This window comes from Cetorhinus maximus, chromosome 24 (genome assembly GCF_964194155.1).
Source record: "Cetorhinus maximus chromosome 24, sCetMax3.hap1.1, whole genome shotgun sequence".
NCBI lineage: Eukaryota > Metazoa > Chordata > Chondrichthyes > Lamniformes > Cetorhinidae > Cetorhinus > Cetorhinus maximus.
The window spans coordinates 25,343,861-25,359,261 of NC_135902.1; the positions used below are offsets into that span (position 1 = coordinate 25,343,861).

At 39.9% G+C, this 15,401-nt stretch overlaps 1 protein-coding gene across 6 annotated transcripts in view; it reads right to left on the reverse strand.

The window, feature by feature from the left end:
- Nucleotides 1-1,339: 1,339 nt before the first annotated feature.
- LOC144699725 (hexosaminidase D-like) overlaps nucleotides 1,340-15,401 on the reverse strand; it is a 45,215-nt gene continuing 31,153 nt past the window's right edge. For all 6 annotated transcript variants that reach the window (XM_078570883.1, XM_078570882.1, XM_078570884.1 and 3 more), the window contains 7 exons: nucleotides 13,408-13,479; nucleotides 11,675-11,876; nucleotides 9,592-9,674; nucleotides 7,243-7,318; nucleotides 4,945-5,049; nucleotides 2,550-2,639; nucleotides 1,340-2,386 (listed from right to left, as the gene is read on the reverse strand). In XM_078570883.1, coding sequence (XP_078427009.1) covers nucleotides 2,212-2,386; nucleotides 2,550-2,639; nucleotides 4,945-5,049; nucleotides 7,243-7,318; nucleotides 9,592-9,674; nucleotides 11,675-11,876; nucleotides 13,408-13,479 — 803 coding nt within the window. In that variant the 3' untranslated portion in view covers nucleotides 1,340-2,211. The remainder of the gene's footprint in view (nucleotides 2,387-2,549; nucleotides 2,640-4,944; nucleotides 5,050-7,242; nucleotides 7,319-9,591; nucleotides 9,675-11,674; nucleotides 11,877-13,407; nucleotides 13,480-15,401) is intronic.

Here is a 15,401-nt window from a genome sequence, read left to right on the forward strand (position 1 = left end):
TTGTATGGAAGCTGTTTGTACCCTCACTCATCAACATTGTGTCCCTGCCCCAACCTAACCTACTGTTTATCGCTCTCCTTTCCATCCCTTCCCCTGCACAATTCCCAGCCCTCCTCCCATCCTCTCCCCTCTCTGCTTCACTCTGTTGGGGCCAGTTAACCCCCGCCATTTGACTGACTAAATGCTGTACTTGGCCTTGACTCCATTTGCAATGTCATGAAGGATTGATTCTTCTTATACTTAAAACAAAGTTCAGTCCAACATAATTAAGTTATGTTTTAGGTTACATTGTTGGTTATTGTAAAGCACAAAGAAGGTACAGTTTAATCTGTGTACATTTGGCTCTGCATCTATCTTCCACTATTCATCTTCACAGTGAGGCTTGTTCTCCTGCATATAGTTCAAATTCAAATGACGAGCCAATTACAATTATCATTTAAAGTAAATAATATTTAATGAGGAAACTTTGAGTCTAGATGTGATTCCAGTTTTAGAAGTATCAGCAGTATACATACAATCAATTTGAGAATTTAAAATCCTGAAATTGCCTCCTTAACACCAACATTGAGGACTGCAATGGTTCAAGAAGGTCCTCCAGCATCACTGCCTTCTCAGGGAAACAAATACAGCCTCAGTAACATCACCCTAATATCGCCAACAAATAAAAAATATGCTGTAGCAGAACACAAAAATACAGGATGTAGACATGGGTACACACTTGTGATCCTCATTTACCAAGTTCCAAAACTGCTCCATATAACTTTGGAGAGGCATCAAGAGGAGGCCAGGTGCCATGTCCTAGGGAAAGAAACATTCTTTATGCACCTCCGAGCAGCCATTTTCACAGCGAAAAGGGCCTTGTGTCAGATCACCTACATGTCTACTTGGCTCCAATAAAATGGTACAGAATTCTCAACATACAGAAATGACTTGATGAAATATGGGACAATACTAGTAAAGTATAATTCAGGATAATATAAAAGGTTTTTTGACTTGAGCATAAATAAGAATAAATGATGAATATTGGTAAGTGTATATTTAGTGGCCCTGGCTATCTTCATTTTGCTTCATTCCAGCCTTCTAGGCAAATGATCCACTCTATATTGCGATTACTTTAAAAACATTTTAACCAAAAATCCAACTTTTATATTTTATCTGTCATTTTTACAGTATAAACTTTTCAGATATTGCAACGTTTGAATTGCTGTATTTGCACAAAGTAATGTGCACCATAGTAAATGCTCACCCTTTAGATTACAGGGGTGATCTGTGTCTGTGAAATAGAATTTCATTGTTGAGACATGTGATGAAAATGTAGGGAAACAATTTAGTCCAATAGTTGCATTCAAACAATTTATTTGCACACATTTTGTCTTCAACATGAAATCTTAACATTTGTTTTGACTATCAAAGCCAAATCTAACCTGAATATTTAAAAAAACAATAAGTAGGATAATTAAAAAAATTAATCTCATACCAATGTTCTTTTAATAATTAAATCAGTACAATGTTTACATCAACATTTTTACAAGAACGATTTTTGAGCAGAATAGTAGATGATATAGTGCAAGCTAGTCCCTGTTGCTGTATTTCATATTCATTTTACTTAAAAAAAATCCATTTCTAAATAAGCCAAACTGAGCAACACTCTCCACTGACTTGCAATGTTTTATAAACTTAACTATCTAAAACTTGGCCTTATGCTATTCAAGAACCTAGCAATATAATGGATTGAAAGTTATAAGGATAAGTGTCTACTGAGATCAGTCATATTGTTATGGAATGGCAGAGCATGCTGGAAAAGGCAAATGTTATACTCCTGCTCCTGTTCTTTATGTTCTTAGAGACAACCAAACTGTTCATTGCTCACAATAGCCTGTGCTGCTGGGGCCAGGTGTTGCTGTCTCAGAACTGAATTGTGGAGTGGTAGTGATCATCTGGAGCTGGAGTTAGTATTAAGCTTTTATGTAGGACTCCCCCTCAGGAGACGAAATAGCTAGGTTAGACTGAACACGGTATGTGTGGATGGATTGCGCTTGATGAACTAAATGTCTTGTTCTCTTTTCATCCTAAATCTCTTGCTCTTGTTAATTACCATATGGCTGGATTCACCTTGAATGAAGCTAATTATAAATCACCAAAGGACGTCATGCATTCAAATTAAACACTTCAACATGATGTTCTTAAAAAGCACTTAATTTAATTACATTTTTATTTTAAGTTCCCTGATGCCAAAGCTTCATCCATGTCTTGCACAAACTGTCCCAACCTTGTCAAGGCTGGGTTAACATGTTCTTCTAGCCACTCTTCCACAGTCTCTGGATAATAGATTTTTTCCAGTGCTGTACTCAGCTCACTTACAGCTGTCTTCCAATTTGCATGGACGCTAAAAGAGGATCATTAGCCACTATTACTCCATCACAATAATTGTCTTTTATCAGATAGTTTATTGGGATTTCCAATCCATACTCCTGTCTCAGTAGTTAATATTTAAGATTTTTGATGCATATATATTATACAAATATAGTGCCAACACAATGCAAACATACCTTCTGACTTCTCCTTCAAAATGCCGAATTATAATGGGGTGAACAATCTTCCTTTTTCTGTGGTAATTACTGAACCATCCTTTTATGTAGCTAATTAGGAAAAAGTGAGAGGATTGAATTCACACTTCTATTAAGCTCCACTATGTTATTACATTTTCTGAAACGAGAAAAAAATTGCATTTATCCACCATTTTCACATCCTAAAGAGCTTTCAAAGAACTTCATAGCCAATGAAGTGTTGTCACTATTGTTAAATGGTCCACAGTGACAGCTAAGTTGTGCAAAGCAGTTTCCACGAACAGTAATAAGATAAATGACTAGATAATACGTTGGTAGTACTGGTTGAGGGATAACTGTTGTCAGGAGACTAGGTCCACTCCACTGTTTTTAGGTAGCTCAGGCTATTTTATGTCCATCTAAACAGACACATGGGGCCTCAGTTCAATATCTGATCCAAAAGACAAATGGAACATTCCAGATCTGCTCTGGGCTGTCAGCCTGGATTACATTGCTCAAGTCTGTGGACTGGGGCTTGAACCAAAGGACTTGCGATTCAAGAGATACACTCCCAATCATAGAGGTTGCACAGAAATGCATCCAGTGATAATATTTGGATATTATTTCCATGTTCACTGGTGTCACATAATTTTCCAAACTGTTACCAATTGATATAAAGATAAAATGGCTGAAATTGGACCAATGATGAATATGTGCCTTAAACTATGTACACCATTTGAAAGATCTGCCCTATTCAGAGATAATATTTGGAAAAGGTATGGTTAAGGTGATTGAAAAAAGAAATACATTTATTATATGAAAAGTAGGCCAAGTTAAAGCCATTATTACAGTATTAAATAGCAATTGATATTTATTCTCAACAATTCATATTTATGATAATTGCACCATCAAGTTTTTAAAAGACAGATTGTGAAATAATGTGGAAAAAGAATCATAGAAATAAAAGACTAGGTTTTCTCATTGTAGGTAACTTAATACTCTTAATACCTGTGTTAAAATAATGCCAGTTGGAAAATATAATAAAATATACAAAAGTCTAACATGTATATAAAACATGTAGAACTAGCACTGCATTGTTAGGGAAAGTAACTGGAGCTTTAATTTAATCAGGTTAATGCCTTCAAAGAACCAGTAGAAAGGGGAATTTCATACACATGTATTCACACGTTTCTTCTTGTGTCACAGCATGAGGTCAGCCCTGATAAGCACCTTATTGCTTTCACATGTCACTTGGATGAACATCACAAATACATAGGCCAGATTCTGCATTTGCCATATGTAGATGGGTGCATGTAATTAAATTTTATGGCTCTGCTGTATTTCATACTGCTTATCTTTACTGGATGCTAGGTACTTGGGTTATCATCTAGGCCCCAGCATCCAGTATTGTATGGTCATTCAGAGGAGGCCTCATCAGGATAGCTTGCAAGAAATTACCAGCAGGAATGGGGGGAACAACAATTTATACTGCATGAGAAGAGAGTGGCTCACTTACACATGCTAGAAGCCACATATACTCACACACAAGGCCCTTACCTTTGCTGACAGAAGGAACATGTCCACACATTGCGCCTTCTTCAAATAATCAAAAGCTTAGAAAACAGACATTCCCTGTTTCACTCCCCAAGGCAATGTCTTGACCAAGCACAGTCAACCTGCCCTGTTTGAATTTGAACAAAGTTGGGCAGTTAACTGCCCCACGTGTCATACTCCATGTAACACCACCAATCCGAGTCCACTTACCAATCAATCAGCACTCTCTTCTTGTGCAGTATAAATTGTTATTCCCCCCATTACTGTTGGTAATTTCTTATGAGCTATCCTGATGACTGCAGGGGGAAAAGCTTTGATAGCATGTCTCCTTTTTCAGCAATACTCAAGTTCTGTGCTACCAAATGTCTAAAGATTGATGGATTCACTTTGACAGTTGTTTGTAGCAGAGTTACAAATTCTAACCATTGTCCGTGTAAAATTCTTTTCACTAGTACCCTTTTAATTCCTTTGCAAGAAGGATCTGTGATAATTGCTCTTCGAGTGACGCTACGCCCAAGCCTCGGCAACGGCCTTGAAAATTTCTTTTAAAAAAAAAAGTGGATTTTTAAGGCTACATTTTCCTGGGGTCTGCCGTGGCAAGTCTCCAGCTGTAGTCTGAGTTTCCAGACCTCCTCATTCCTATGCAGATGATCCCTGCGCCAGAAATCTGGTTAGGGTCAGAGACCGTTCTCACAGTGGCCAGAAGTTCCGCCTCACCTGCCTGAAACCCCAATCCTTAAACTCTACAGAGAAATGGAATTCAACACTTTTTACTTTTTCTGTTAGTGTGTTAATTGCCAACATGTACGAAATTTAAACAGAAATCAAAAGGTACAGCTCTTACCTGTTTTCTTCAAGGAGTTTATCGACAGACTCCTGTAACGAGGTGATTATCTGAGTTACACGGTTGAATATATCACTGCCTGGAAAATTGCCAGCATCTTCAATGCTGAAAAAGAAATACATTGCCTTCCTCTTAATTTAACCTTTTAAATGTCATTTGCTGCTTATTTTTTCAAGTTCTAATTCATTTCAATAAATTTGTCCTGATTTTATTTAATATTACATTTTATTGACATGATGTAGCAACAATGATGCAACAATGTAAGATATAATTATCAAGCAAAGATTTTGACGCTTCTGTGGTCTCAGGCATTGCAAGATGGTCCATCATAAAAATGTTCAATAAGATTGGTCAATTTCTTTAGAGTGAAAACTATTATTGTACCTTTGTTCACTGTTAAACTTCAACACCAAATGTCTTTTACATTTGGGCTAGATTTTATGGGGCGCAAGTGATCCCTGCATCCCCTCAGCTAAAAAGTCTGGAGGGAGCCCACCCAGTAAAAGAACAGCTGACGCGCAGCCAATAGTAGATTTGAGGTGGCACTTCCACCCCTCAGGGCAGGAACTCCCACCTCAGAGAGCTGCCAGCCAATCAGAGATTGCCAGCTCTCCAGTAGCGGCAGTGTCACTGCTCCCATGGCACTGCTGGTACTGCTCTCGGGACTTGAGGATTCGAGCTGTGCTGGATCAGAAATTTCCAAGTGTCTGGTGGTCTTGACGGGGTGGGGTGGTATGGTTTGAGAGGCCATGGAGGGGAACCAGGGGGTTGTTGCCTTGGGGAGAGAGGGACCTATAATGGGTCCAGGGGACCCATTAAAGAAGAACCTTCGACCCTTGCCCCCCCACCGAGCTCGTGTGGGGAAAGCTGCTAGGCTGACTGCCTAGCGTAGGCCTCTCCAATTGCTGGTTAAATCCTGATAGTGGCAGGCTGAGGATCTTAAGCAGACATTAATTGCCCACTTAAAGGCCTTAACTGGCTCACTGGCAGGCAGGCAGCCTAATGCCAAACCCAACACTAGTAAAATTGCAGTAGGGACAGGAAGGCAGCAGGCATGCCGCCCGCCAGCAGAGGAGCATAAAGTCCAGCCCTTTGGGTTAGTGTTTCAGTCCCTGAGTTATTTTACTAGTGTAAGCCCCTAGCAAAATGTTTAACAAAAGTTTAATCGTAAAAACAGAAATCCAGCTTTGTCTGAAAAAAGAGACGTGCCATCAAAGCTTTTCATCTTGTGCTCATCTAGCTCACAAGAAATTATCAACAGTAACAGGGGAACAACAAAATATACTGCATGAGGAAAGAGTGGCTCACACAGGGCCCTGACCTTTGCAGGCAGGAGGAACGTGTCCACACGTTGCGCCGTTTTCAACTAAACAAAAGCTTAGAGAACAGTCATTCCCCGGCTCACTCCTCAGGGCAATGCCTTGACCAAACACAGTCAACCTGCCCTGTTTGAATTTCAACAAAACTGGGCATTTAACTGCCCCATGCTGCATGCTCCATGGTAACACCTCCACCAATCAGAGTCCACTTGCCAATCAATCAGCTCTCCCTTCTCATGCAGTATAAATTGTTGTTCTCCCATTACTGTTGGTAATTTCTTGCGAGCTATCCTGATGAGTACAGGTCATAAAGCTTTGATAGCATATCTCTTTTTTCAGCAATACTCAAGTTCTGTGCTACCAAATGTCTAAAGATTGATGGATTCACTTTGACGGTGATTTGTAGCAGAGAATTACAAATTCTAACCACTGTCCATGTAAGGATATTTTTTACTAGCTGTTCTTTTAATTCCTTTTGCGATTGACTTAAATTTGTGCCCTCTTACTGACCAGTGGAAAAAATCTATCACTATTTGTCTAATCATAAGCCTTCATAACCATAAAGCTTCTGTCGGGTCATCTCTTAACCATCTTATTCCTAATGAAAACCCCCCAGCTCAGAACTGTATCTCCTCATTTTGGCAATATCTTAGCAAATCTACACTCTCCCAATGTCCATTTTCTTAAATATCCTTCATATAATAGACGCTTGTACATTAGCAGATTCAAACAGACCAGAGCAATGACAAACTCTAAGATAAAAGCAAAATACTGTAGATGCTGAAAATCTGAAATAAAACAGAAACAGAACTTTCTGTTTTTTACAACAATAAACTCTTGTGGGTTTAATTTCAAACTAAAACTGGAGGAAATTCAGATAGATTTGCAATGAATTATCATTTAATTTTTCAGATTTTATTTGTGTATTTGAAATGCAAGAGGGCAGAAAATATCCAAATCAAGTCTGTTGATCAGTTACCTTAGAAAGTTAACTCTCAATGTTTTGAATCCAAGACACTTTTGCACAAAGTCCTCTTCCTTTTCAGAGAATATGCCTAGTTTGAAACATACAAAATGTCATTTTTTTTTAAGCTGGGGCAATAACAATTCCTGTGCCAAACTTTTTACATTTGAGTCTGAGTTTATTCTATAAATATTGATTTCTCCTAAAACTCATGTTAGTAGAACAAGTATATCAGAAATCTCCATGTGTACTCACTCAAAAGCAAGTAGAGAGAATTTTTAATTTTGCCCATAATTGGTTCTAATTCTGCATGGAGTTAATTTTGGACTAAAACTCATAAGTATATATATTGTATTCCTCCCACACTTGCTATAATTATAAATGTATGTTGTACTAATTAAAATGATACACAAAAAAACAAATAACCTTGCTTTTGAACTAGGAGAGAATGTGATATAGGTGCTGTGACAAATATATATTTGTTTGGAAATTAAAATGGTTCATCATCAACGGTGTGGATGCTGACAGCCAGGGGCTTTGCAGCCCTGGCTCTTTTTCCACTTAGCTCACATTCTAACTCCGTACATGCACTCATATTATGGTTTGGACCAACACAGTTTATTTTTCATTCATCCAATTACACGCCAAAACTTGTCAATTAATTATTAGTTTAAAACTAAAGGCAAAAGTTTACTTTTATCTTCCCACAGTGTGTATAAAGCAAAAATAAATGGTTAGAAATCAAGGGATAAGCTCAGTGTCACTTGTTGTAAGCTGTTTAATTTTTAAGTCCCATCAGGGCTGGAAAGTAGTTTCTGCAACATTCATCCACGCACCGACATTTATCCTTGTTCACTGGCAAAGTGCAACACCATCATTTATCATTTCCAGCATTTTACTGAAGTTTTCTTCACTCCGCTTTGAGGTTAGTAATGGAAGCATTAAAACACATGTAGCTTTGAATTTGTGTCTGTATGTGTGATTAAAGGCAATGAATTATCTGCTTTAGCTTCAATTCTAAGCCAGAGTCGAAACAAGCTGAAAAAGAAACATTTTAATTGAAACATATGGCCAGAATTTTACACTCCCCTACCGGGTTTTTAGCAAGTGTGAAACTGAAGGGACAGGATTCCCTCCGGGTTCGGGCCCACCCCATCCACACAGTGATTTTATGCTGGGGTGGGCAAGGTCTCGGACGGGAAGCCTACCCTTGTCCTAGTTGAATTGGCCACTTAAGGGCTGTTTCTCACCCAGCCTCAATTTTCTGGCTGGTGGGAGGGTTGAGCTGGCATGGGGTAAAATCTACAGGGATACATCTCGGGTGGGAAGGGGGTTTGAAGTCGGGCTTAATGTCCAGTGGCCTCCCGGACCTCCATCCTCTGGCCTCAGCCCCAGATCCCGATCGCCCCCCTTTGTGGCACCCCCAACCCCGGCCTTCCCTACCCTCCCCGCCCTAGGGCCCCTTGAACTTCTCTGGGCCTGCGCTCCCCGGACTGTTGCTGCAGGAACTGGAGAGCTGCCGGCCAATCTGATTGGCTGACAGCTCTCTAAGGCAGGACATCCCCCTGCCACCCATGGTGTGTTCCCCACTGACTCCTTGGATGGCAGGAAGCGAGACCTCGCCATCCGAAAAATTCAGGCTATGTACATTTAGCAGGCTGGGAAGAGAAAACCTGGGCTTTGTTAGGAAGACAGGTTGTTTAATATGGAGGTTATTCATTTCATAAAAAAAACTACAAAGTAAACAATGTTTAACTTTGGTAGTTGATTGCATTTATTGTGAAAGTGAGCAATACTAATTAATTTGAGTAAACTGCCAAAGGGAAACTTTGTGGGAGGGGTTAAAATGTTCCCACCCTCATTGCTGTTATACACGTTTATCTAAAACCTGAGAAGGTGAGCAAGTCCTACCAGCACTAAGTGTAAATGTCTAGAATATGGAATACACTTGGTGATGATTTCCTTATGAATTTCTTTCACCTGCAAAGTGGCCAAGATTGAGGAAATGGCATTTCTGATGATGTTGCTTGTAACTCTGTTTAAATGTTTACTAAATGCCACGAACGCACAACAGAAAATTAATGGGTCCACAGCCCATGCTCGGGGCACAGAGACTGTAGACTTGAACAGTGCTTTACAAGAATCGTATGCACCCGAGTAGTCATTCTAAATCAAGAACAAGTGGTTAAATCAGACTGAGCACATCTCATTCGGAATGACCCATACCTGAAAATCTACCATTGGGAAACAAATCCCCTCCAAGACAACTGCAAATCAGATGGCAAGGTCTTCACAATGTAATAACTCAGCAAGTCAATGGTTATTTAAAACATCTTTAAGCACTTTACATATAATATGCCTTACCATTTTTCAGAGTTTGCAGACAGACCGCTAAGGATGGAATCCCCACAGGAAGTAGTTCACACAAAACGGAGAAATGATCATACCTTGCAAAACAAGACAACAGAAAAAATATAGAAGGAATTATGACTTAGATTATTTGGCTTCACTTTGTGTGCACACCTAGGGCTGAATTTACTGGCCCTGTCCATCAGCTGCAAAGCTGGTGGCAACCCTGCTGTGACCATTCCTGGGGGTGGGGGTGCCGATGAGGTTAGATCCCATTCAGGCACTTGCTTGCCTCCTGTTGGAGTTCCCAGGACCTTCAGGGTGAGGATCCCGCCTCTAAGAGCTGCTGGGCAATCAGAGGCTCGGCAGCAGTCCCTGCAGGGTCACTGGGAGTGGTGGTTTCTGCAGGAGTCCCAGGAAGAAGAACAGGGATGGTTGCGCCGCCTATGCCCCCACCCCACACCACCACCCCACCCACCACACTCCCCCCACCCCCCATCCTCCCATCACACCCTCCCCACCCCCATCTCACCCCCACCCTCCCCCTCTTCTCACCCCACCACACCCCCTCCTCAACCCCCCACCACACCCCACCCCCAGAGAAGAGGTAAGTGTGGTGGCTTCACCAGGGCCAATCGTGCAAGGGTGTGGAGGGGGCCAGTGTGGAGGGCAGGGTAGTCTTTTAACATGGTGGTCCTTGCCACTCTTGGGGCCCTCTGTGGGAACTACGAAAGTTTCTTATATGCTCAAGTCTCTGTTAATTTCAGCTTGCAAAAAATCAATTTGGCGTATAACCTGTGTTAAGATTTTTCATTTGAGATTAGCTTAATTCCAGCATCAATCTGAATAAATAACCAGAAAGAGCAAAAAGGAGCTATGGTTTCTGCATAGATAGGTTATCAATTTCGGAGAAAAATCAGCAGCCCGCACAGACAAAAACGATCCAGATATTATAAGACATGCAATGAAATGAGGTGGAAGAGCATAACAGTGCTATTCTTTTGCAAATTGCTATTACCGCTAACTTTAAGTGTTTTGGCTTTATCTAACTGTAAAGCACACATTAATCTGAGAACAAAATGGTTCTTCGGACAATCAAAATTGTATAAAATTCTGTGAGCAAACAGCATTGATGGGTGCATATGAAATTCCTCTTTACTGTTTGAGAGTTGATATAATCAAGATCATATAATGGAATTTCAATCCAAATATATTGGTTAAACTGTAAGGGAAGAATTTTCCCCCCTTCAGGGGGGAAGTTCAAGAGCGGCCGTGTGGAGGTGCGCCTCTGATCGGCGCCCCCGATCGGGGGTGCACCAACATCTTACGTGGGCGGGCCAATTAAGGCCCACTTAGCGTGACGTCCACAAGGAAGCGCTATGCGTTCCCTGTGTGGGCGGGGGGGGGGGACGGGTTCCCTGAGCCAAGAGTGCACTCTTTCGCGCATGCACGTGAAAGAGCGCACTCATCTCCCTGAGGCTTAGTGCTGCCTCAGGGAGATCGGCAACACATTAAAAAATATTAAAAACAAAAAAAACAAATTTCCCTGACATGTCCCCTCAAGTGACACTGTCACATGAGTTGGGACATGACCATCACTTTCAGTTTCACTTTTATTAAAAATTTATAAACATACACGAGACCTCATCCCATCTGTGGATGAGGATTCCTGCTTTTTCTAATGCCCGCCAGGGCTCCTGGCCTGCCCGCCAACCTTAAGTTGGACAGGTAGGTCCACTAATTACAGTAATTACTTAGTCAATAGCCTCAATAGGCCATTGACAGGTCGGCGGGCGCACAGCTGATTTGGCTGAGCCCCTGCCAACCTGAAAATTGAAATGGGGCGAGGTGACTTCAGGAGTTCCACCCGACGTCATCCCGCGTCATTTTACGCGTTGGCGAGTGGGCCCCGCCCCCCCCCACTCGCTGACCTGGCCTAAGTGTTTTCCCTTCAGATTCATTCTGTCCCTTAACATTGTTTGGGAGGGTAAAATCGATTTAAACGATTGTGTACTGATCAACAGCTACTGAATCTATAAAAAAACCAGACAGAAACACTGGGTGCGAACATAGTAGTAACGGCATATTTCTGACATACCTTTGCCAACCAGTGAGTACTATCCCATGTAACTGGATGGAATCCCTTGGCACAGCTTCTGCTACCTTCAGCCACTGCAGGTGATTAGCTAAGTGATAGCTAATGGGCGTTAGAGACTGAGCTGCCCCTGTAGCTCCTTTAAAAGCACTTGCAAACCAAATATGAGAGAATCCAGTGCGCTGGTACTTATGTATTTGAAGCACTAAGTGAATAAAATCAGATTAACATCTGTTTACGACACACAATTATAATTATTATTACTATAATTTTTAACACTAACAACATATATGGAAAAAAAGTACTTTTCAGAACCTTTTAGGATAAACGTTACTGCAAAGCAATAAAAGAGGCTGTTCTCAGCCTATTGACAGGCAGTGTGAACGACATCAATTTCAGATGCTGTTTACTGTCATTTTTAATTACAAATTAATTGTTGTTATTAGATGTGTCATCAGAAACCACATCTCCAATGGGTTGATTTGTTTTCAAAGTCAGTGACAATGCGCTGTTAAAGAGCATGAAATGTTAAAATAAAATAAACAACATAAAATAATTTTAAAAGCGCTCAGCAGGTCCAGCAGTATCTGTAGAGAGAAAAACAGAATTACAATTTCAGGTTGATGACCTTTCGTCAGAACTGGAAAAAGTTGAAGATGTAATAGGTTTTAAGCAAGTACAGAGGCGGAGTAAGCAGAGAGTGGGGAAGGAACAAAGCGGACGTTCTGTGACAGAAAGGAAAACAGAGACAAATGGGAAACGAAGGGACAAAAACATTAACTCTGCTTCTCCCTCCAAAGATGCTGCTAACTATTTTCCGCATTTCCTGTTTTCATTTCAGATTTCCAGCATCTGCAGAACTTTGCTTATGAAAAGAGTAATTGTGGGAATATGCTGCAGAAATGGTTTATGTTTCTGCTGCAGAAAATCAGTGTAATACTCTTTGTGAAGGCCTTTTTTATAATGAATAATAAATTTATTTATAACTTTGAATATAACTTTCCTCTATGAGTTCTGTTTTGATAAATTGTCATGACACAAATTCTTACAAGAAATAATATTAAAGGAACATCTTGTCTTATCTGATGCATGATTTTATTAATTTATAAATAAGGTTTACCAAGCTTGTCTTTACTATATTTTATATTCCCATTTTTAATTGGCATGATAGCTAATAATTCACTCACTTCAACTTAGAATGCAAATTTACAACTTTCCCAATTTTGAACTACTTCTGCCAAAATAAATATAACAATATACAAAAATGCAGTGTGCTAGAAATGTATTTGAAATACTTCATTCTATCCATAATTTTTCTGTGGGTTATAGGATAATGGTTTCAAATATTGTTTTCTTCATTTTTTTTAACTATATATTATTGCTTTCAAAACAGCTGAATGTTATGGTTTAGAGGTACTGTACTATACAAAGGTCAGCAGGTACCTCAGGATTATATTAGAAATTATTTCGTGACAAAAGACATAATTTTTGATTATGAAGAAATTCACATATAGTTACATCTTTGTTACATTGTAGCAGCAACACATAAACACCCTCTGCAACACTTACAGCAGGCAAAAGGCATTGCATCAACAAAGGTCTGCTAAAAAGGTGTCAGTTGTGACACGCTTGCATCTGTTTAGCTGCTCTATATAAAAAATGCCAAGAAATACTTGGTTAATTTTCACATTGCTATTAATTGTTATGGAGATTGAAAATAAATCAAATTAACTTACTCATTTTATCCATATCAAAATTGGCGTTATAATCCCAGATCATCGGTTCAACAAATTGACTCAACATGGATTCTAATGGGAGATAAAAGGAAAAATGCTTCGATAAGATTTGCATCAAAAGGCAAAAGTAAAATAATTTAGAAAAATGAAACATAGGTTTACCCTGCTTGTTTGAAAAGGGCTCAGAATAAATATAAGGCTCAGAATGTTAGAATTACCTTTTCAGCTCACAACTTCATTTCTGTTTTTGGTTCATTAGTGATACTTTGATAAGAAGGTTCTAGTATGTCATTATTATGGTAAAAATATGATAATTATACTGTGATGGTCCCATTTTTTAAAGGAAAATTATTTGTTAAGCTTTCATAAAATAGAGTAATTTATCAGAAATGATTAGAACGACAAATAAACTAGAAATGTATTTGAAATACTTCATTCTATCCATAATTTTTCTGGGGATTATACAATAATGGTTCCAAATATTGTTTTCTTCATATTTTTTAAACTATATATTATTGCTTTCAAAACAGCTGAATGTTATGGTTTAGAGGTACTGTACTAGACAAAGGTCAGCAGGTACCTCAGGATTATATTAGAAATTATTTCGTGACAAAAGACAATTTTTCATTATGAAGAAATTCACATATAGTTACATCTTTGTTACATTGTAGCAGCAACACATAAACACCCTCTGCAACACTTACAGCAGGCAAAAGGCATTGCATCAACAAAGGTCTGCTAAAAAGGTACCAGTTGTGACATGCTTGCATCTGAGTCAGAAGGGTTGTGGTTTCAAGTTTCCACAGCCTTGAGCACAAAAATCCAGCTGGCACTGTAATGGTGTACTGAGGGGTTGTTGCACAGTCAGAGGTGCTATCTTTTGGAAGACACTTTAAATTGAGGTCCCATCTACCCTCTCAGGCAGATGAAAAAGACCCTATGAAATTATTCTGAAGAATAGCACGGGTGTTAACCGTGCCTGGCCAATATTTACCCCTCAATTAACATCACAAACACAGGTTATCCGGTCATCATCATGTTAGTGTTTGTGGGAGTTTGCTGCATGCAAATTCACTGCCATGTTTCCTACTTTACAACAATGATTATATTTTGAAAGTAATTAATTGGCTGTAAAGTGATTTGGGGCGTTTTGAGGTTGTGAAAGATGCTATAGAAATGCAAGTCTTTCTCCTTCCTTTAAAATCAGACCAGAAAAAATGTATTTAAAGTTGCAGCAAACATGCTCAAATGGTACTAACGGAGGAGCATATGCCCTGTCAGTCTTCCATCTCGTGAGATGATGGTTTACGCATTGGCGGTCAACTCTGTGTTAAACATCACGTGGTGCATCTTGGGAGCCCACTGCTGCAGATGAAGTCAGTGGGCTGAGAAGATGTAGAATTCGCCAGCCTCCATTTTCACTGGGCCCTCTTCCCAGCCAGCTGAGCTTTCCATTTCACCTCGTCTCTTCTGATGTCCCTTCAAACAATCAGTCTCCAAAGGTCCCAGCCTTCAGCATTGTCTGTGTCAATGTCCACCATCTTCATATCTTGCTTGCAGGTGTCCTTGTAGCAGAGATATATATGTTCAGCTGATCATGACCCAGTGGCCAGTTCACCAGATCGAAGGTCTTTGGCTGTAAGGCCATCATCCAATGAACGTGGTCGAGCCGTCACAGACAACTTTGGCTTAGTAATGTACGTTGATGGAATTAGCATGCTCCAGGACCTCTGAGCTGATGACCTTGACCTGCCAAGAGATGCTGAGGGTATGTCTGAGACAGCAAAGCTGTTCACCTTTTCTCTTGTGTAACATATGTTGTCCAGGTCTCACCACCGTGGGGTAAACTGGCAGTTTGGTATCCTCAATTTGCTTTGTTCAACAATCTCTTACTCACCTTGGATATAATGCAATATAGCTGCAATGCACATATTGATTTCTGCATCAAGTGACAAGATCACTAGCGATTTTAGAGCTATCAACAACTTCCAGAG